The sequence below is a fragment of the Chionomys nivalis genome, chromosome 14 (assembly GCF_950005125.1).
Source record: "Chionomys nivalis chromosome 14, mChiNiv1.1, whole genome shotgun sequence".
In the NCBI taxonomy this organism is placed as follows: Eukaryota; Metazoa; Chordata; class Mammalia; order Rodentia; family Cricetidae; genus Chionomys; species Chionomys nivalis.
The window spans coordinates 50,571,335-50,594,601 of NC_080099.1; the positions used below are offsets into that span (position 1 = coordinate 50,571,335).

Here is a 23,267-nt window from a genome sequence, read left to right on the forward strand (position 1 = left end):
CACTGGCAGTTTATCCAATTCCAAGTGTTCAGCAATTGACATATGCATATATGAGTAACACTAGATTCAGTAGGTTGTAAAGACACACATACACGCACGCGCGCGCGCACACACACACACAGCAATCACAAAAAAGAGGCCATGAGTTTGCTCTGAAGGATAGAAAGAAATAAGAGGAGAGGAGTTGAAGGAGGAGGGAGGGACAGGAGGTGTATAGGCATATTCGTGAAATTCTCAAAAAGATAGAATTAAATAAAATATCAAAAGAGGTTATTGACTCTAGCTTGTCATGATGATTCTCCTTTTTCTGTAACATTGCTTTACGGTGTTCTGTTTTGGTTGCTCATCTATTTACATGTGTAAGTCTCTGAATCTCAGTTTCCCCAGGCTGAATTTATTCACTTTTAGTGTCTTAACAGGAATCCTTATATAATTCATAATATATAGTTTGTCTTCCTTCTTAACATATTTATTTATCAGATTTAAGAGACTTACCTTCCAGGGTTCTTCATATAATTACCAAACTGTTTTTTAAGTATCTGAAATCTTTCTATTTTGTGTGTGGTTAGTGATTATAAATAGATTTTAAAACAGGTATCTCAAAATTTAGCATCTGAAAAGTGGAATCGCCCATATTTTGTTCAAGGTGGGTTCAGAAAGAAGCCAAGCCTCACAGGTCCAACTTGGTAGCAGAGCAGCAGACAAGGTGAATTCAACAGAACAGAAATGACTTTGTGTGTGTGCGTGTGTGTGCATGTGTGTGTATGAGTGTTAATAAGGAGTGTGTATATACATATGTATATACACATTCACACACATATATGTTTATAGACAGGTATTTTGTTGCTGTAGTTGTTAGTTGGCCTTGTCACTAATATATTTCTAACACTCTGTTTAGAATGTGGGGATAATGCTGTTTTAATTTTTTTCTGCCCAATATGTATAAAATTCTAATTTCTCCATGAAATACTGACAAGCTATGAAAGTCAGTTGAGAAAAGAAAAATAAACAAAATAAAATAAAAACCAGAACTTCAACAAAATATATCTTAGGATAATACGATGAGACATACAAGTTTAGACCAAAGATTTAAAATTTATATGGTCTCCAAGAGAGGTCTCCAAGGTAGGATCTCTATGGCACAATCCATAAATACCATCAAGGTAACAAAATAAACAAAGCAAATTATTTACAGTCACAAAAAAACGATAGGACAAGAATGAATGTTTGAAGCTAAGTTGTGGAAAACTTTATAGAGCAACATAAAAACAGAAAGTTTTAGCTGAAAGCAAAACCAAACAATATTAAGATCCATCACAGACCTGTAATAAAACAAAAATTCAGAAAACCTACAAGTTTGTGTAGCTTAAAATATATAGATTTTAAAAGTTGAAAATTATTACATATGCAATATAATAAAGCTAGAATTTGAGAATCCAGTCAGTATTTCTTGCTCTCCAGATGTAGGGGATTTTTGAGAATCTCATTTTAAATGCATATATGAATTAGAGTAACCTTATTTGCTTCAGTTGAATTTCATGCATTTTTTATTCTAAAGAATATTTTCCACTGACTAGGTAGCCATTGTAATTCATAGAGCGAGTACGAAAAGCATGTAATCTCTTTTTTGTCACTACCAAGTTTTAAAATGAAAAGTATATGGCTGACTCTAGTCCTTGACTCTCAATAATGACTTCTACTGTTTGATTATTTTCATCTTGTTTTCAACCAAGAACACATGAATTCACAAACGAGTTTGTCCTTTCCACATGGAATGAGGGAATTTCAGAATTACACTTGCAGAACCAATTTCAGCATTGGGTAGCACTAACCAAGATTTGCTTAGCTGATTTTTAAAAATTTTTCTTATATCAGTTTATTTAATTATCTACATCCTTATTTTTGGATAAAGACCTGAAAATATTAGTATTTAATTAATTAAAATTGCCCTGAAGTTTTTAGTAAGTTCCTTGTTCAGATACTTAAACAAATACTTTCTTGCTCAAGTGATTGTTCATAAAGGCCTTATTTCTTGTATCTTTGAATAAGCCTTGCACAAAGAATCTCATTGCTTGTTGGATTTTCGTTTGACTCTAATAAACAAAAATTTTTAATTTATATTCTATATCCTCAAATGCAAATATTTTTCCTTGACTTCAAATTTACAGTTTGAAATTGATTTATAATATATCTAATTAGATATTCTAAAATACTATCAATTTTAAGGCAATCAAAATTTGATTCATTATTCACATCTCTCCAGTTAACTTCATGCAAGTCTATTTTTAATAAATGCTGTATCTTAAGAAACACCATTACACTTCTAGTATAACCACTTATGCAATAAAATCTTATATAACATTTAGTTTTGTTCATTTCTTAGTCCTCTGAACACATAGGGCACTAGCATCTGCCAGCTTCCCCCCAACTTTTCTCCATAGTAAGATGTGTTTTCTTTCCAAGGTCCTCACCCACAGATCTACAATATCAAGATGAGATTGCCATCCTCTCCCCAATGGACAACTGAAATAACTACATGGCCATTTTATTGATAGTTTCTCCAGGTCTTATTTTATACTTCATAGTATCTCTAAAGAGGCTTTGTAAATTGCACTTATTCGAATTTTGTCTCTGCTTGAGAATTATTCCTGGCTTCTTATCCTCTGACAGAAAAGTTCAAAATTATCAAAATTGCAGGAAGGGTGAAGCAAGACTGTTACAATTTACTTCCAAACTGCCCTTCAGATTTCTCTTCTAGCATTTGCCTTTAGTGTAGACCAGGAATTTCAACACTTTGTAGTATGTCTTTACCTCCACACATTTAGAAGTAAAGATACTTCCTCATCACTAATCCATCTCTACTCAACTTAGTATTTACATTTTTTGGTTGTAAGACTAGCCTTTAATGGCTGAGCCATCTCTCCAGCCCAACTTAGTATTTACATTTTATGGAGCTGGAATGACTAAGAAGGTACTTGGCAAATGAATGGGGTTTCTTAATACCTAATTGTCTCCCACTAAAGACTATATTATTTGAGTGTCACGATGTATTAGGCTTCTGTTTTGCAAATGGGGGACTGAATACCTGGGGCAGGGGATAGTTGAGCATTTTAACTGTTAGTTAGTTGTTAAGAAAGATCAGAGTCATAATGAGACTACTTTACTATAAAACAGTTTCCTGCTAGCTCATGTAGTCCATAGTAACAGTTCTCCACAATCTTGTGTGGTCATAATGAGCTCATTTGTAAAGAGATGCATACCTGATGCTTAGTGCCCAAAGCATAGCTATTGGCTATGGGCTATCTTACCCATGAAAGCTATGTTGTGCATTTAGGGTACACTACAGTTCTACTTTACCTCTCTCCGTCTAGAAACAGTCTCATAACTAGCACTGGTAAAAAATGCAAGCATTATCTCACTTTTCAGTTAGAAAACTACCATGTTGATGCTAACAGCATGGCATGTAGTGGCATTTGAAGCATACTGTAAAATTATCCAAGCAAAATATTAGAAATCTCCACCACCAATTCAATCTGTATAATGTTTACTGAGTTAATTACGCCAGCTAATTATGGGAAGAGGAATGTGGAGAAATATTAGTAACAATGAATGTCATTAAAGTATATGACACAAAAAGATAAAAGAATACTAACAGATTTTTTTTTGCCATATTTCCAGTTAGCTGGAGCTGCAGCATTCAGACCTATGCAGAAGACTAGAACTAATATTATAACAATAGATAAAACCAGAGTAGCGGTACATAAGGACAGTAGGCAAAAACAGTTCACTTGCTTCTTCAGGTGGTTGAATCCTCAAGTTTCTGCAATGCATGGGCCAGGGCTGAAGAGGTGTTGTCTACTGGTGCCATCATAGCTTGACTTCTTCAGATAGTCAGCTGACCTGGTGTTGCTAGGTAAGGAATGGACTTTCAGTTGCAAGAAATTAAATTAATTCTGTGGTGTTGGACCCCAGGAAACCTCTCTGTCATTTTTTTGCTGCAATTGGGGTGGATGAAATAGACACAGTCAGTGAGAGTCCCCACTGGAATTTTTATGCACAATGCAAAGGGACTTTGGGTCTTACTTAGAGTATTCAGAACTTGGTCTCTTACCCTTACATGACTGACTAACTCAAATGGGCACAGCTAAAATAAAGCACAATTTTTGAAAATCTTGAATCCATAACTTGAATTTTAAGAAATGCTGACTCTGGAGGATTTTGAAATTTTGTTAACCCTTTGACATATAGATAGCACATTCAAAACATTTTTATTTACTGTTGACCATCAGAATACGATATTTGAGTCTTGTTATTATTTAATTGTTTTGTCTTAAATGTATTTGGAACTTTCCCCAGAGACAAGTCAATATGGTTGTCAAAGGATTTGGTTATTGATCGCTTAGTCTTGGGATTAACTTTTCTGAGAGAGGAAAAATTGAAGGCCAGGGTAAAAGTTATTGACCCAATGTGCAGGTCCCAGAGCAAGTCCCCTGTCCATGGCACCATCAGTGCCCAGGGTATATCACGGAACAGGGAAGAGAAAGGCCATAGGACTGCGGGCCTGGACTGAAATAATGCGTTCTGGACATGAGAAGACCATCACGTTCATGACCTCATGGCAGCTGTCGTTGTGTGCACAAGACTTGAAGATAGCCAATCTCCAAACCAGGCCAGTTTCCCAAGGAAAACAAAATAAGAAACTCATAGCAGCCCATCAAAAGAAGCCAGTCTCGAGAGATAACTTGACCATTTCCCTGAACTTTAACTCGCAGAGCTGGAAAACAATCTAAAAGCGTTTGATGCCAACAATCTCTTTCCTCTACTGGACCCTTATTCCTGTTCAGGCGGCATTTTCAACCTGCCTGCACTGCATCTGCCCTCTGTTCAGCAGCTTTGGTGCTGTGCTCCTCGTGAGTCATCAAATGAATGATTAGAGCCCTAGATCTGATATTGCTTAAATTGAGCTCTTAGAAAGTGCTGTACTCTTGAAAGAGAAAGATGAAAATGGAGAAGTTGCATTGTGGAGATTAGGTTAGTGGGAACATAAAATTATCTTTGTAATACAAACAATACATACATTTCAGTAAAGGCAAAAATGGACTTTGCAGAATAACACCTGAGGAAAAGTAGAGAAGTGAAAAATGGAATCTCGGTGTCCAAACTTTTCTCCCACAGACTCATCACAGTGACTTGATGCCTCGGTAAGTTGTAGCAAAGTTTACAATTTCATCCATTTAAATAGAATGATTTGCTTCTTTTCAAGGCATTGTTTATTGGCTTAGTTTCTCTTTTCATCAATTAAGAAGGGCTATAGAGGAAAGCATGGTGCATGGAAGCAGATTAGACTGTGCTTGAATCATTCTGTGAGAGCCAAGTGCTTCCTTTTTAACCTAGCACCTAGGTCTTCATGCAGTAGAAATGAGTTTTCAAAGGGACGTGCCAAAGTATGCTACTTTAGACAATTTTCCTAGTTCAGGGATATCTGTTATATGATGATTTCAGTTGCTTAAATGTTTCCTTTCACTGAACATTTATGTATCTACAAAAGATCTCCTTGTAACTCTCTAAGCACATACAGACATACACACACATGTGCATGCACACACAAATGCATGGCCTATGGTTGTAGTGGCTAAGTCATAAATCAAAGAAAATACAAAGTCACTAACCTTAATGCTTTATAATCTGATCACTATTGATCAGGATCAAAGATCTTTAGTAACACATGACAAAAACAAACAAACAAACAAACAAAAAAAAACTAGACTCCTAGAATTTAAAAGAAGAGGCAAAGTAGGCTTCAGTTAGGGAAGTCTTTCTGTATTTCATGTTTTATTTTTTAACTCCATGTAAAAGGAAAAGTACTATTGATTTTTCAGGCGAGAAATACAGATAGACATAGTGTAACTGAGAAGGCAGTTAATTCACCAGCCACAATTCCCTCTCACAGTGTCTCACAGGATTTCTGGTAAGCTACTAATACGTTTACTTTGAAAACAATTGTATGTATTTCTTTCTCTTACCCAATATCAAAATAAGTCTTCTGAATAGTGGATGACCAAAGACAGAACTCTCAGTACAATTTCTGGGCTTTACCAAAAATCAGCATGGCTGATATGGACAACTGAGTAGCAGACAGCCTGAACAGAGGGCATGTAGTGTGCTCAGGGTCATGATATTTCAACAACAGATCTAGACACAAAACCACTAAATGCTAAATGCTGTTTATATTTTTTGTTTCATTTAATGATAACATTTTAATTTTTCAAAACATGGTAAGTACATGAAATATGGGAAGCCATATTTCTTTGTTAGATCCAATCATAGAATTGATGGTTTTGCCAGGAAGACAAGAAGCTCATAGCTTGCTTACTCTGCAGAGTGTGAAGGCAGTTGGAACATGGCCTCAGGTAATGATTTGTGTCTGTGTGAGACATCAGAAGCCACTGGCTTGTATTGTTTTGTATTTGATATATGAATGTGTCAGCATGGTCAATAGGTTGATGATTTATGTGTATAGGCTCAGTTGTGCCCTCTGAAAACAGGACAGGGCAGAGAACTTGTGCTAAGAAAGAGTAAACTAGAGAATGTTCTGGTTATAAAAATCAAATATAACGGAAACAGAATCCAATCTGGATCTTGGAAGGTACTGATGCTCTTATGATCTTACTGATGACAATGTCAGCTCCATGTGTCGAGGCTGAGGGTGGTGTCTTTCTAGGCACACCAAAGTTCAAACATAAGCAGAGTTGTCATGGGTACATCCAGGAGGTCTTTGAACTTAGTTCTGTAGCACAAGGGAAAACGCAGTTTAAAATTACCCCCAGATTGGGGAGTTACTACAGAAATGAAGAGAACTAGGTTCTTAAGTGAACTATAGTGGAAGGAGATTGGAAAGAGAGAGTGAGTGTACAGGGAAATGAATAAACAGAAAGGTCCCCTGGAATATGCCTTAAATAAAACAATCATAAATTAAATTAACATTTAAATATCCTGGTATTTTTAAAAATATATTTTAATTATATTTCTCCCCTCCAGCTCTTGAAAGATTCTATAAGAAAAACTACAGATGGGAGTAAAACCTTACAGGGAGTACATATATGTGTATATATGTATGTATATTATATATAATAATATGAAAGAAGAGAAAAGACTAGAGGAAGGGAGGAAAAAAAGGAAGATATCAAAGGCAGGGAAAAAAAGGAGCTGATTATGGCCAAAAGACTTGTAAGTATTATATGAAAAAAAAACTGTATACAATGAAGATGCATCAGTAAGATGGAAAAAAGGATTGCATTCAAAATATATAAAGAATTCTTAGAACTCAATAAAATAAATCAAATCTTGACAGATAAGTAGAAAATAAAAAAGACTTAAATACTTGTATAAGCACATTAGATGATATTTTTCCCTAGTATATATTTATAAAATTAGCTGTCAGCATTATGCTTCAAGAGAAAACCCAAATAATGTGATATTATATATCTATGTATGTCTGGATTGAGAATGTAGGGTTTCACATATCATTTTGTTGAAAAATCAGTTGAGTGAATCAGACTGAGCCTGTTTGAGAATTAAGTCACATGGCCCCAGAATCTGAGCTCTTGGCTATGGCATTTTCAGCCATAGCTGAGAAAATGTACTGAACACAATCAGGAAAATGTACAGAACACTTATCCTGTGCCCCTTACTTCATCGCACACTATAGTGATATAAAGAATTGAATAAATATAATTAGCTGAGTGGTAGTGGCACATGCCTTTAAACCCAGCACTCGGGAGGCAAAGGTAGGCAGATCTGTGTGAGTTCGAGATCAGCCTAATCTACAAGAGCTAGTTCCAGGACAGTTAGGGCTATTACACAGAGAAACCCTGTCTCTAAAAACCAAATATATGGTTTCTTTATGGAGGATCTTAAAAATTAGAAAGACAAGTCAACATACTCGAAACACTTGAATACATCCTCCAAGGTCAACTTCAACAAGAAGCCTAACATATGAAGAACGCTATTGCCTCTACAGAAGGACAGGGTCTGACTGATAAGTAGAGATTATTGAAACTATTCTGAGACTTTCATATTTTAGAAGATCACAGTGGAAAAGGCTACATACAAGAATTCAGATGAGAAAGTCTTTGACCTTCTGAAGAGCCTAGATTCTTCTATGATTTAACATGCAACCATTTAAAAAAACATATTTATTGTATATCTTCCATGCTTGCCAGAGTCATATAATCCACTTTGTTTCTAATGACTTGGTATAAATAAGAATGATCCATGTTCAGACGTGCCAATGAGCTAATTTAATTATCCCCTATGTTAGGACCTCCACTGCACACACAATGAGCAAGCAACTCCTCTTAGGCATTATCCCAACAACACTAAAGACTCACCCTTATGTTCCCAGAGTTTCTTTCTTTTTTTTTTTTGTATGGGTGCCGCCCCTTTTCCAGAATGAGACATGTAAGGGCAGATCTCGAGAGATAGCTCCGATAGAATCCACAGAAAATGTTCAAGTAATTGACTCTGATTAAAATAAAATAATGTTTCTGAAGCTGCAGTAACAGAAGTCAGCTAGTGAGACAGCATCTCCCCTTAAAGCTCAGACTCTCTATTGCAGCCCCTCAGTCTGGAATGAGCTCAAGTGTGTGTGCATTTAAAAACTTGCTGCTGCAGCTGGGGGAGGGAGGCACCCAGAAGAGAAAAGAGAGAGGAAAACTGAGAAAGAGCAATGGAGAAATAGAACATCGAGGGAAAGAAGAAACCAGAATGAGCAAGTGAGATCAGTGGAGATGTGAAACGGTGAAGGATCAGAGGGAGGGGGAGGTAAAGCCAGATTTTTATTGGAAGCAACTGAAGTGGTTGCTATGAGACCCGCTCCAGCAGAGGACCAGCAGGCAGCCCGAAGCTGATGGTTCTTGTCATGCACTACAGCTTTCCTCTGACACAGTTTTAGAGTTGTTTACTATCTGAGCAAGCACCTGACACGGGTGACTTTTTCTTCCTTTTTTTCTCCTCGCGTTCCCTGGGTAAGATGGAAGTAGAAAATGAAGCCCACTGTTGCCCTGGCAGCTCACCAGGCGGGTCCAGAGAGTACAAGTTGGTAATGCTGGGCGCAGGGGGCGTTGGTAAAAGCGGTAAGTTTTCAAAAGCCGCCGGGGAAGGAGGGAATCTGCATAGAAGCTGCTGTGTAGACCATGGCAGTTAGCAGAAGAGCATCTGGCAGGGTGATTAAAAGTAAAGACTTAAGGGGAAGCTCCCGAGTCAGGAGAATTCGGAGAGAGCAGTCATAATGTGTAGAACTTAAGGAGGATAATTTGCTCCTTTCATTTCATGCTGAGTAATATTTGTTCTGGGTTTCTAGGTCTTTACATTAGATGTGAAATATATTAGACAAACTCATGCGGGAGAAATTTTCTACTGTTCTCATAAATACACAAATTAAAAGAGGATTTCTGTACCTTTTTAGTTAAAGAGGCAGTTACAAACACACGTACATCCTCAGTAGTTTGGGTACTAGTTGTTGGAAGGGCTTTGTTTGCTTGTGTTTTGAGGAGGAGTCTGATTTTCTGTGTCTGTCATTGCATGCATAGAGGTTTTTTTTTTTTTTTTTTTTTTAAAGCAAAAGTTGGATTTGAAAAGTAATATTGGTTTAAAGAATGTTTCTCACTGTGGGAGGCAAGCAGGGTAATCGAGTCATGCTTTGTGGTTAAGCAAATTAAAGGAAAGCTGTGAGAAGGCATTTGAGGTGGTAATGAGAGGAAGAGTTGAAAATCCAGGCTGGCATGGCATGGCATAGCATAGCATAGCATAGCATAGCATAGCATAGCATAGCATAGCATAGCATAGCATAGCATAGCATAGCATAGCATAGCACAGCATAGCAGAGTTGGCAATGGTTTGTTTCTACGGGAACTTAACACACTATCTATAACAAACTAAATGAGCACTCACCCAGCGATGCTTCAGGCTGAGTCTCACAGCTTGGTCATGGTTATGGTATGAGCTGATAATAGAGTACTTAATATATGCTTAAGAGGATCCCCACTGGGGACATGTGTTTATGCAGAGTGAGCCCGGACAAATATTACCAAAAAAATTCAGTATTTTCATTAATGGAAATAAAATTCAAAGTTGAGGTCCAAGGAACAAACTAGTAACTTTGGTGTACATCTAACAAGACTGAAAAAGCTGAGAAGTCAAGGGAGGGAAAAAGAGTAATTATGGTGTACAGGAAATATAAAGAGGTCATAAAGAATATTAAAGGACAGAAGTCTTTTTTTTTTTTATCCAAAAAATGAAATAGCCTGAAGGGGAGAAGGGGGTAAGATGGTCTAGAAATGGTACAAAGCTTGTGTCACAGAAAGGGGGGTCTGCCATCTAGGAAAGAAGCATGGCATGGAAACTTAATAACCTTATGAATGAGGAGTTTAAAAATAGTTTATTTTTTGTTGAAGTAAGCAATGGCATAAGAGGGAAAATGAATGTGTAGATTTAGTGAGAAGCGATTGAAGGTTATAATGTACATAAACCAGGCTATGTTTTGCAATGATTGAGAAAGACTGAGCTAGATAGAGACAGAAAGAGACAGGACAGGAGGAGAGATGGAAGAGTGTATTAGAGGAGAGGTTGAAAGCTATCAGTGTCAGAGAGTCTTTCCCTGGTAGCATGTGAACCGAGACAGACATGGTGAGAGTCTGGGTATCCACATGTCATTTGTATGCTAGCTGATGTTACTTTGTTTCTACAGGACCTGGGGGCAGGAAAGAGAGTAACTTGTCAGTCTGTTTCCTGGTCTTAGACCTGGAGCATGGAACTAAAGAATGTCAGTAGCGGCCTCCAGTGGGCCATTTACTATGTAACCATATGTATGTGGTCTAGTGGTCTAGTGGTCTAGCTGACCTTCCTTTCTGTTAGATTTTACTGACTGTCCCAATAGCTGGAGATTTTCAACAGTCTGAATTGCTTTTATCTTCACTTTACACAAAAGAAATACATTTCTCACCAAAGATGGAGCAAAAATATTTCCGGTGTAATGCAGACAAGATCAGGCAGCTGGCCTTTAGAGAAGGTGAGGAATAAAGGAAGATGGTTCTGTGATTTCTCTGAAATGATATGTTTGGATCAAACTTCAGGAAATACTGTACATACCAAAGTTTCCATCACAGAATTTCCTTTGACCTTTGCAATGATGGAATCACAGCTTGCTCTTGAACTAGCTTCTTGGGTTTATTTGGGGCTTTCAGTATGTAAATATTCATCATTACTAATCTTTTAAATGTCAAAATGTTTGCCTTCAAATAAACTAAAATGTCTTTAAAAGTCATTTTCATGTGACTGAAGATTTAAATTAATAGAGGCATTTCTTGAGACTGTCTAGCCTGCCCCATTATGCCCTGTGCAGGGCTGTTTGGGAGGAAGCCCTCTCCAAAAGTTAAGGGAACTACATAAAATTCTTATCTGTTTCCATTTCTGCGCATAAGGTCACAGTCATCCCTCATCAAGGACAAGGAAATCAATATGTTGTCACAAAAATTATTCAATAAACAAAATCTTAGAGAATTTTCTGTTTATTGAGAAATTACATTGTTTTTTAATCCCTGTTTTACTAAAATATACTGTGAGTCAAAACATTTGAAAACACTAGTTACTTTGTTGAAATAACAGTTTTTATAAGACAAATACGTAGGCAAACCAATGTTTTGTGTAGGAAAATTTCAAACTTTAAGTGACCAATCAAGGTTATTGAATATGTGTTATGCACAGACCTTCAGTGGCTACTCCAGTGGGAAAAAATGAAGGAAACAGACATTGAGGAAGAACCCAGCAGTAGGGATGTAGGCAACATATATTAGATGCTCACATTTTCTCCTCACAATTGCATGTCCAATTAATAGATTGAAAAATCATGCCACAACTGTACCTAAAGAAAAATAAAACACAAAGTTCCAAGTCACTTCATCCAACTACTGCATTATTTCTCATATATTGAGGAAGGAAAGTGAGAACTTTTATCACTCACCATCAAAAAGAAAATAGGGCTGTCATTAGTGCAATATTTTCCATGGAAATTATAAAAATAACTGTTAATTTTCTACAATAGAACACTAACTCTATGCCAATCTGATTTTGAATTGATGTAATTAATATACACAACATTTAATCTGTATAATATAAAAATACTTGAATATTTATATAATTAATTGCCACATTATAATATTGTTCACTAATGTTCCAACTGCGGAGAAAACAGGGATTAATAAAAACTATCTCCATCCTATGGAAACGATGGAGAAACTGGGAGTTGAAGAGGTAGATGATTTGTATCTAGAACACACCTTCAACACACTGTTGTACTTTTCCACCATTGGCTTTGCAGAGGATGCCACAGAGAAAACTGGACCACACAATATTCATGTAAAGTAGAAGGTTTGTAGGATTCAGTCTGTAGAGCTAATGAGCTATGACGAATACAGGCAATGATATCACACTGGATCTGAAGTTTTGTGAAGCCAGTAATTTTAGATGCTCTTGCCACACAGGAAAACAATCAAGCAAAAGTAAACAGGGTAAACATGAAATGATGAGTACACGCTTGTTTCAGTATGGCATGATCAAACATGCTACTTACATACATCGCACTGAGTGTCTCAAACATGGTCTTGTCACTCTTGCTCAGCAGTGATAGGACCGTGAGATTATAGTGGAGCTAAATAACCCTTGTGATGTAGTCATCCTAATATCACAGCACCGTTCACACCCATGTGTTTATGCTGATGCTGGGATATCTAATATATATTAATGACACATATAGGAATTATTAACAGTGCATAAAACACGATGATGATAATTATTATGTTAATAGTTCAGGTATTTTTAAGTTTTTACATTCATCCATTGTGTGTGTGTGTGAGAGAGATACCACAGCATTTGTGTGGTGGTCAGAGAACAACATGTGGTTGTCTAATTTCCATTTTCACTATGTGGATCTGAGGATCTGACTCAGGTCCTCAGAGTTGGCAGCTAGTACCCTTATCTGATGATCTGTCTTCTCAGCCCTTGTTGATATATTTATTATCTTATACTTTTCTGATTATTAAAAATGTATATTTAATATATGCACGAGTATATATAATATACTCTTGGTGTGTATTAGACACATGCAAGTTCATGCTGACACTCTTTGTGATGCTTGCAGAATGGCAAATGACTCATTTGTCAGAAGGTATCTTGGTAGTTACCCAACATGTGGCTGCATATACATTAGTAACTGTTCTCACAATAATAAACATAAAATTCATGATAAGGGAACTGCTTACAAAATAATCAAGTGCTACAAAAAAAAAAAAAAAAAACTACAGGCAACTGAGGAGTGCTGAGAACGGGAGAAGTAGTCTTCTCCTGGGAGGAGCAAACAAATTGTTTATCCAGTACCAAATAGCCAGGCCTGAAAACATATATAGACAAGTAACTGTTGTAATATGAGCGGCAGGGCTGAGTCCCCGGCACCCGGCCGCCCGCATGGCTGGCTTATGCCCCGAAATAATTACACGGAAACTGTATTTTTTTAATCACTGCCTGGCCCATTAGTTTTAGCCTCTTATTGGCTAGCTCTTACATATTGATCTAACCCATTTTTAATATTCTGTGTAGTATCACGAGCTGGCTTACCAGGAAAGATCTTAACCTGCGTCTGTCTGGAGTGGGAGAATCATGGCGACTCACTGACTCGGCTTCTTTTTCCCAGCATTCTGTTCTGTTTACTCCACCCACCTAAGGGCTGGCCTATAAATGGGCCAAGGCAGTTTTTTTATTAAATGAAAGTAACTCCTCCATCAAGTAACATTATACAGACTTGGCAGTTGTACTAAGTATTTGGGAATATATATGTATATGCATATTCATATGTGAATGCAGTGGCAATGAATGAAAAGAGAGGTCATGAATTTGAAGTAGGTCAAGGAAAGTTTGGAGGGAGAAAAAAGGAGGAGGGAAATTATGGAATTATAATCTGAAAAATCTAAAAAAGAGAAGATAACTAAAATATAAAATGAGAAAAAAGAATAATTAATGAATATGCATGAATCTATTATTTATTAAAAAGAGCTGATAAAATGCTGTTGTGTTTGGATCTGATGACGTCACAGCAATGAGAGTAGAGCAAAAGCCCATGTGTGCCATGCATTGTAAGTATAATTGAAAATAAAGAAATCAGAAAAATTGATTAGGCTGATGGGCTCGAGGTGTGCTATGGACTTTCTTGGCTTCTCTTTATCATAGGGCTCTTAATGATCTCTTCTAATTTAGAAAAAGAAAAATCTCACAGCTGTAGTAGTGGAAGAGTTTTGCTAAGTAGTTTTTTAAAATTTATTAGATTTTTTTAATAAAAAAATATAAATACCAATCCAAATTCCCACTCCTTCACTTCCTCCCATTCCCTCCACACACCCTCCCACCCCACCCCCATCTAATCCTAAGAGAGGGTAAGGCACATTGCTTTGTGGAAGGTCCAAGGCCCTCCCTACTATATCTAGACTGAGCAAGGTATACATCCAAAGAGAACAGGATCCCAGAAAGCCAGTACATGCAGTAGAGATAAATCCCAGTGCCACTGCCAGTGGTCCCTTAGTCTGCCCCAGCCATGCAACTGTCACCCACATTCAGAGGGACTAGTTTGTCCTATGCTTGTGTCTTCCCAGTCCAGCTGGAGTTGGTGAGCTCCCATTAGCTCAGGTAAACAGTTTCAGTGGATGAACCCCTCATGGTCTTGACCTCTTTGCTCATATTCTCATTCCTTCCACTCTTCAACTGGACTTTGTTTTTTTTTATTGTTTATTTATTTATTAAAGATTTCTGCCTTCTCCCTGCCACCACCTCCCATTTCCCTCCCCCTCCCCCACCAAGTCCCCCTCCCTCATCATCCCTAAGAGTAATCCGGGTTCCCTGCCCTGTGGGAAGTCCAAGGACCACCCACCTCCATCCAGGTCTAGAAGCTCAGTCCAGTGCTCTGATGTGGGTCTCTGCCTGTTTCCATCTGTTGTTGGACAAAGGTTCTATGGTGATATCTTGACTACAGGGCAAGTCAAGATTGAGCCCCATCTCCTCTATTGCTTAGGGTCTTAGGTGGGTTCATTCTTGTGGATTCCTGGGAATTTCTCTATAGAGCCAGGTTTCTGCTAACCCTATAATGGCTCCCTCAATCAATATATCTCTTTTCTTGCTCTCATCTCTGTTCTTCCTCCATCTGACTAAGCATTGACTTTTCTCATCTTTTGTGATTTGATCAGTGATTCTGCTCCTGTGTCTTGGTGCGCTGGACTGCTGTTTGATTTTCCACTGTGTGTGAAAGTAGCTCACCCAGTGCAGACATGAGCAGATGCTAACCAACAGCATTGCTATCTTGTTTTTTAAAAATATAATCCCATTCTCACACTATTTGATGATAGAATAATCAATCAGGCCTGTATGTTTATCTACTGAGTTTAGATGAAGTTGAGACATATATCCAGAAATTGGTATAAGAACGCACAGAAACAGGAATAAGGGAGTCAATTTAGGCTTTCTAGTGACATTGTTTTCATCTAATTGAATGGGAAGAACAGATAGCACCAGTCTTGAAGTTGTCTTGTTGAAACTATGTCTTAATGTGCATTTCAAATGTTAAATCTGTATGAAACATGACAGAAGCCATGAGAAGGCAGATAATTTATTCATTGCTTGGATTTTTCACAATGTTCTGGACATCTAGGGTATACCCATTTTATAGAGGAAAAATGTTGCATAATACAAACTAACAATAGATCTTTGATGCAGATAGTTCAGGTTCAAGTATGTTATATCTGGTTATGATAGCTAAGCACATGTTACAATAGATAGTGTTTGTGCATTGCAAGATGAATAGGACACTTGTGACACTGAGAAGAAACAGTGTGGAGAATGATGAGACATAATTTAGCAGACAGTAAAACACAAGCAAGGCTGAGAAGGAATTTAGACATTACAATGTTTCAGGAAGAGGTCTTATAAATTAGTGTCTTCTAGGACTAGTAGGAAAAAAATCTCTCCTGGACTAGGAAAGATCTTAGGCAACTGAATACACACACACACACACACACACACGCCTATATGTACAAATGCACACATGTAATATATGTATGTATATATGTTCACAAATATATTAAGACAAAAGACCCATACTTACAAAAACATTAGAGAACTAGGAATTATTGTAACTATGATATTGTAAAATAAAAGCTTGTTTGTAAACCAAGCAAATATATTCTCCAACATACTTTTTTAATTTCTCTCTTTTGTAAAATCATAGTTTTATGTAGAGGATTTTATTTATTTATTTATTTTATTTATTTATTTTATTTTTTATTTTTTTTACGTAGAGGATTTTAAATCCATAGTTTTATGTACTAGATTTTTGTAAAAGAAAATCAAGGACAATATGTTCTGAGGTTATCAGAAGGCAACACGCATAGAATCTCTTCAACCTCAGTGAGTTCCTATAAACAGGTAGAGTTGAGCCTGTATCTGACATATCGAAGAAAGAGAAAAAAAGCCAAGTACATCTTTCATGACCCTATGGCCCAGTGTTAAATCTTTTAAGTGAAACTTTGTGTCTAAGAAAGCCAAGCAGCTATCATATCATCACCATGTGTGATGCTGAGGATTCTGCCAAGGAAGAGGAAAAAGTAAGGGGAAAATGAAAAGATTTTAAGTCTCTGCCCTTACCCTCAGTCCTTCTACCCTAATGACACCGCAGACCACCAGTTACTGCAGTGCTGTCACGAGAATCAGTCAGAAGATTCAAAGAAAGCTCACGGGAAAACAGAAAACTGATATCCTATCTCTCAAATGATGTCTGGAAACAATTCAGGTCAAAGGTGTTAACTGATACTATTTCCAAGACAACATGTACTCTGCAAAGATTAAAATTATGAAAGAGAGAGTTAGTGCTGGCTGATGCCTTTATTAGATGATTGGCATGAGGCTGTATCAGTCCCTAAGCCTCTCATGTGTTGGTGGTCCCTAACATTCCAACAGTGTGCTATTGGCATGGCCCATAGCCTAGCATACCTTCACATGTGGCTTACCTTGATCTTGAGAGAAAACTGTAGCAATCTGCATTTTATGTATGAGAGGATCAAGGCTTACGTTGAAATTAATTCACAATGTGCCCAAAGATACATAGTGATTAAATGAAAAACCCAAATGCCTGTGCATGTATTGAAGCGTTTAGATCCATTTTGAGGGGAGAGGGTGCTATGCACCTGCTATCTAAAAGCAGCTGCATCTTCACAGATGTCTTCTAGACATCAAGTAGAACATGTGCATCAAAGCTGAAAAAAATCCAACATTCTATCCTAACAATAGGTAATGATACCCTCATTTAAATGAGATGGGGAAATGTGAGAGATAGATAGCAAGGGGAACATCGGGTTTGTTGAGGGTATTCTGGGGGCCTTGAATACACAGAGAAAGGGTGACAATCACAGTGTGGGAAAACCAAGTAGCTGAGAAAATGAGAACTTACTGAAAGTAGCAGGGTTAGTGAAGAAAACAGAGTGTTAAATATATTAGGCAGATTTAAATCTATTAAGAATTGACATCTCTTTAATAGTATTTCATCAATCAATCAATCAAACAATCTATTCATCCATTTTGACCTCCTCTTTCAAATGTGTGTGTGTATATATATATGTACATATATAATGAATAGTTATAAAATATATATGGAGAGAAAGTTACATGTGGAGACTATCTTTCTCGTTTCATTATTTAAGAAGAATCCAGGGAGTATGGAGATGTTCCTAGAGAAGTAAAAAATCTTTAAGTATTACTAAGAATGAGATTCAACCTTGGCCCTACACATAGGAACATAAACAAAATGATGCAGAAGAAGAATTGCAAAGTCACATGTACAGTGAGAGAAAAGTCAAGGTGTCACACTGGAAGTGATGGAACTGAGAGGAGGTAGAGTCATTTGTCAGGTTAATCAACCATTCAGCTACAGCCTTCATAGCATAGTTTTCTGGAATCCTGGATGATAGATCTTTCTAACAGGCCACCCTGCTTTCTGTTACCCAATAGATGAGTGTCACCAGTGATGGGCGGTGATTGTATCTCTGTAGTTTGCTACATTTGTAGTCGTTCCTGACGACAGTTGTTTTCTGCAATGCGGATGCACACAGACGAGGCTCATCACTAAATTTGTCTGTTGTTACAAAGCCAGTTAAAATTTCAGCTTCATCAATGGTGATGTTTTAGAAACATTCTCTGATGCATGGCCAAGCTGAGCTATCAACTCTCCTGATCGTCCAGCAGGCCTTAGTCACATGATGTTGCTACCTGATATTGCTATGCTCTTTCATCGTACTGAAGCCTTAGACAATGATGTCACAGGCATGGCAGAAAGATACTGACTTGTCCCATCTCCACAAGCTCTCCAGAACATCAGCATCCTACACTGCCAGGTGTAGTAATAGGAGCGGCGGGGCTGCGTCCCCGGCACCCAGCCGCCCACATGGCTAGCTTATGCCCCGAAATAATTACACGGAAACTGTATTCTTTTAATCACTGTCTGGCCCATTAGTTCCAGTCTCTTATTGGCTAGCTCTTACATATTGATCTAACCCATTTCTAATATTTTGTGTAGCACAACGAGTTGGCTTACCAAGGAAGATCTTAACCTGTGTCTGTCTGGAGTGGGAGAATCATGGCGACTCCCTGACTCGGCTTCTTTTTCCCAAGCATTTTGTCTGTTTACTCCACCCACCTAAGGGCTGGCCTATAAATGGGCCTAGGCAGTTTCTTTATTATTTAACCAATGACCTTCCTCCATCAGCCAGGTACCCTAGAGGATAGAAATCTATATTAATTCTCTCTGCAATATATGAGAGATGGAAAGTGAAGACAGGGTGGTACCACTAGGGCTGCCATATTGAGAGGAAGTGAAGCAAAGTGAGGTGTATAGTCCATACTAAAAAGGCTTTTGTTTTGTTTTCGAGACAGGGTTTCACTGTTTAACTCTGCTGTCCTGAAACTAGCTTTTTAGACCAGACTGGCCTCAAATTCACAGAGATCTGCTTGCCTCTTCCTCCCAAGTGCTGGGATTAAAGGTGTGCGCCACCACCACCCTGCAACTAAAAAGTTTTTAACTAAACTGAAATTAGATGGTATAGGAAATTAGTGATCTCACCATATAAATCTGGGTATTAGCAAAGGAGAGAATTCTTTAATTAAAAAACTCACTGCAAAGGGAAGTTTATATTTGGAGAGTTACCTATTAAATGGACAAGGATTCTTAGTTTTCCAGCCTGTGGTTCAGTGTAATCCACTTTAAACCAAGCAATAAAAGTGTGTGTGTGTGTGTGTGTGCGTGCGTGTGTGTGTGTGTGTGCATGTGTACATCTCAGCACAGTCATAAAGGACTAACTTTCGTTTTGTACTAGTATCCTTTCAATTTTGTTCCTGCGTAGCACCAACAGAGCTAGCCTTTTTAGGAAGTGCACACATCTTCTCTGTTCATGTGCAGTAAACACAGAACCTCATGGCTTGTTGGAAGGCTTTAGATTGAAGACATAGCACTTATCTTGGTTGATGATGAGATGAGATGAGATGAGAAAGATGAAGACATCTGAGCTGAAGACTCAACCACGGTCCATATCCCTTGCCAATCCATGTTCTCATCTCCCCTTAATGTTCAGGACAGGGTCCCAAAACAGAAATGAAAACAATGTGAATTGGGGATTTGATATCCAAGGAAATTCACATTTATGCTTTCTCACCTGTAATGGGAGCAACAACGGCTCTCACAGTAACTGTCTCTCATAGATGATTAAGAGAAAAATTAGGGACATAGTTAAGTGTTGAGTTGTAATTATTTTTTTCAAGACAGGATTTCTCTGTGTAGCCTCGGCTGTCCTGGAACTGGTTCTGTAGACTAGGCTGGCCTCAAACTCAAAGATCTGCCCTGCCTCTACCTCCAAAGTGCTGGGGTTAAAGGTGTGAGCCACTACCACTTGGATGTGTTATAATTTTAACATAAATGGGTAAATTCACTTTTTATTATCTACTCTCAACAGTAATTAATTTTACATAGGCCATTTAAACCCTTTAAGTCTCCATTTTCTTCAAAATGGCTTATTTAAAATTATCTCAGAGTTGTCAGTGTAGATTACATAGGAAAATATTAATTATAAGCTGTGTGCTATTATCAGAATGCTAAACCTTCATTAAAACTTCTGCCTCCCTTCTTCCCAGTCTTCCCTCCCTCCCTTCTCCACGTCTTCCTTCTTTTGTTTTCTTCCTTATTTATTTATCCCCTTTTCCCTGCCCTCCCAGTCCTCCCTCACATTTTCCTCCCCTTCTCTCTTTTCCCCTTCCACACCTTAAATGTGTTTATCTCTGTAGCATGGGGCAGGTAATGATATCTTTCATATGAGTTCTAGAAAAACAGTTTGGATTGGATGTTATGGATCTGTCATTGAGTTTTGAGCTGCTCTATTTTTTTTTTTTTTTTTTTTTTTTTTGCTTTTTCGAGACAGGGTTTCTCTGTGGTTTTGGAGCCTGTCCTGGAACTAGCTCTTGTAGACCAGGCTGGTCTCAAACTCACAGAGATCCGCCTGCCTCTGCCTCCCGAGTGCTGGGATTAAAGGCGTGCACCACCACCACCCGCCTCTGCTCTATTCTTTTGCTCTCTATAACCTTATATTGATATCCTTCAGCTTTCTTCTATGAGTGGTAATTTCAGTGACAATAATGATTGTGGCTTGCTAGTTACTCTAGGAAGCAACCCTTCCTTTACAGCAATTTACTTGGAACATACACACATGCACACACGCGCATGCACACACATACATACATATACATACACACACACACACACACACACCACTACTTATAGAGGAAGGATTTAACAACAACCATTTATACCAGCAAAAAAAGGCTTGGAGACGTCCTGATTTTTAGTAGAGTGTACCTGTGTGTGAACATGGACCAAAACTATTCTCTCCAGTCTTTTTGCTGTTTTCATACATTTTAAATAATAAAATGTTCCCATGTTCTTGCAAGAAAACTAGTAAATTACAGGCACACGGAGTTCTTTTTGTTTGTTTTCCCCTAGTGGGAAAAATCAGATTATTTAGAAACACTGTGTACATTTTCATTTGGAATTATGACTTCAGTAAATTTGTCTCTGCCCACCATATTTTAACCCTTCCCCTTACATCTAGCTTTTACTTGCTCCCTGCTCCCCATACAAGGCTAGCCTGTTTACCCTGCATACTACTTTGCTTCTTCCCTCTGTCTGCATTTCAGCACGCCCACCCCCTACACTGTGCCCACACCCGCACTGTCAATAAGTCAATACCCAAAGCCTGCGGGACTTCTGGCAACTGAGTCAAAAGTGACTTCTTGTCAATTGTCAAAACAGACATCCTGAGAGCCAGTCAGATGGGGGAGATCTGCCCTGTCAGAAGGCATTGCTGTGCAAGACAGAGAGAGCAGGCAGGTGGGAGCTGATCTGAGACGCTGCCAGGAGTCAGCAGTGATCAGGAGGAGACTGAAAAGGAGACTGAAGAAAGGCAGCGATGGGAAGCCTCAGAACTGAGGCTCAAACATTGTCCTGTGACAGTGTTTCCTGAGGGGGCCCTTGGGAACCTTCCCTCCACCTTCCTTCCAGCTGTTGACTCCCATCTGTTTGCCCAGGTTCTCTTTCTTTTCCGGTTTAATATATTCTCTCTTTTAAACACGTTCTTTATGATTTATTGTTGTTTTCAGCAGTATTTATAGTTGCACAGGTTCTTCTGGAATCTGATATATGGTCTTAAAATGTTATTTAAATTTTGAGTTTTTATTTAACTCGCTATTTCTTTGGACTGTATATTTCCATCTTGATTATAAATTCTTAGTGTGTAGGAAATAAATTTTATAGAATCTTCCTTCTTTTCTGATATTTATGGCAATAAATCCTCAAAAATATTTATAAGTTTAATTTCTTTCTTCTGTCTTTGAAGTAATTTAAAGCCTAAGACACCGGGTGTAAGTATTAAAATAAAACTAAATGATACTTCAGAATTCACATACAAAGAGTCATAGAGAAGAAAACTGATATCACAAAACAACAGTGGTGTATAAACATAGCTTAGGCCATTGGTTGTGTACAGCTCTCTCAAGCAAGCATGAAAGATTCTGGGTGAGAGTTTGGACGTATAAAGGGCACCTATGTTCAGAATGCTTAGTGGCTTATAGAGGCCAGGGTAAGCTTGTGGACAAAATCTGTTAGCAATGCGAAGGAGCTCTGCTATGAAAAATGATCCTAAGTCAGCAGATAATGTAGAGGCATATTGTGCATATTTCTTTTAAACCAGAGGGTGGAATGTCTTGCATACAAATGCATATGAAACTGAAAACCACTCATTTTATTTCCCAAACTAGTTTCCAGGTTGGGGGTGTGGTGTGGGGAAGAAAGTCTTTGATGAATCTTGGGGAATAAGCCTATAGAATACTGTCAATTTTGACTGTTTTAATTTTAAGGGGATTATTAATATTTTAGCAAATTATTTTTTTGTTCCACACTGAATATAACTGAGGTAGGACCAGGCAGTGATGGTGTAAACCTTTAATCCCAGCACTTGGGAGGCAGAGGCAGGTTGATCCCTGTGAGTTCGAGGCCTGGCTCATTTACAGAATGAATTCCAGTACACCCAGGGCTACACAGAGAAACTTTGCCTCAAAAAACAAAAACAAAATCAAAACAAACAAACAACCCCAGTCCTGTAAAGAACATAACCTCTGTACTATTTATAAATTTCATGATAGTGCATGGGATGGGGGAGATCTGAGACTAGCGGACAGAGATTACAGCAAGGCATCATTTCTCCCAGATCAGAAGAAACTCTAAAATTAAGAGGTCAAGATTTATTTGGAAGGCACAATAGTTACTGCCATTAAAAGCTTCCAAGAAACAAACTAAGAAATGGTTAAAAAAACAAAAAACAAAAACAAAACCACAATCAATGTTCCTCCCTGGATTGGGGAGTTTGTCTTCTTTGGCCCTGCCTCTTTGTTCAGCTGCTTTTCCCTTTCCTCTGGTTTGATGTTAATGAGAGCTTATCTGGTCTAGTGTGAACTTTTTCATCTACTCATTCATACCCCACAAAATCCTTTTTATTTCTGTGACCTTACAATCAATCTGTCCCCCAGCTCAATTCTTGTTTATTTCTCTAAGTCCTGTGACCAAAGTGTTTTCAGCAATAGGG

At 37.9% G+C, this 23,267-nt stretch overlaps 1 protein-coding gene across 5 annotated transcripts in view; it reads left to right on the plus strand.

Moving 5' to 3' along the window:
- Positions 1–8,717: 8,717 nt before the first annotated feature.
- The window catches only part of Rit2 (Ras like without CAAX 2), a 298,991-nt gene continuing 284,441 nt past the window's right edge, over positions 8,718–23,267 (plus strand). For 4 of the 5 annotated variants that reach the window (XM_057788881.1, XM_057788883.1, XM_057788882.1 and 1 more), the window contains exon 1: positions 8,886–9,134. In XM_057788881.1, coding sequence (XP_057644864.1) covers positions 9,032–9,134 — 103 coding nt within the window. In that variant the 5' untranslated portion in view covers positions 8,886–9,031. Of the gene's footprint in view, positions 8,775–8,885; positions 9,135–23,267 lie in introns of those variants that run through there. The other variant, XM_057788884.1, reaches the window with a different exon arrangement.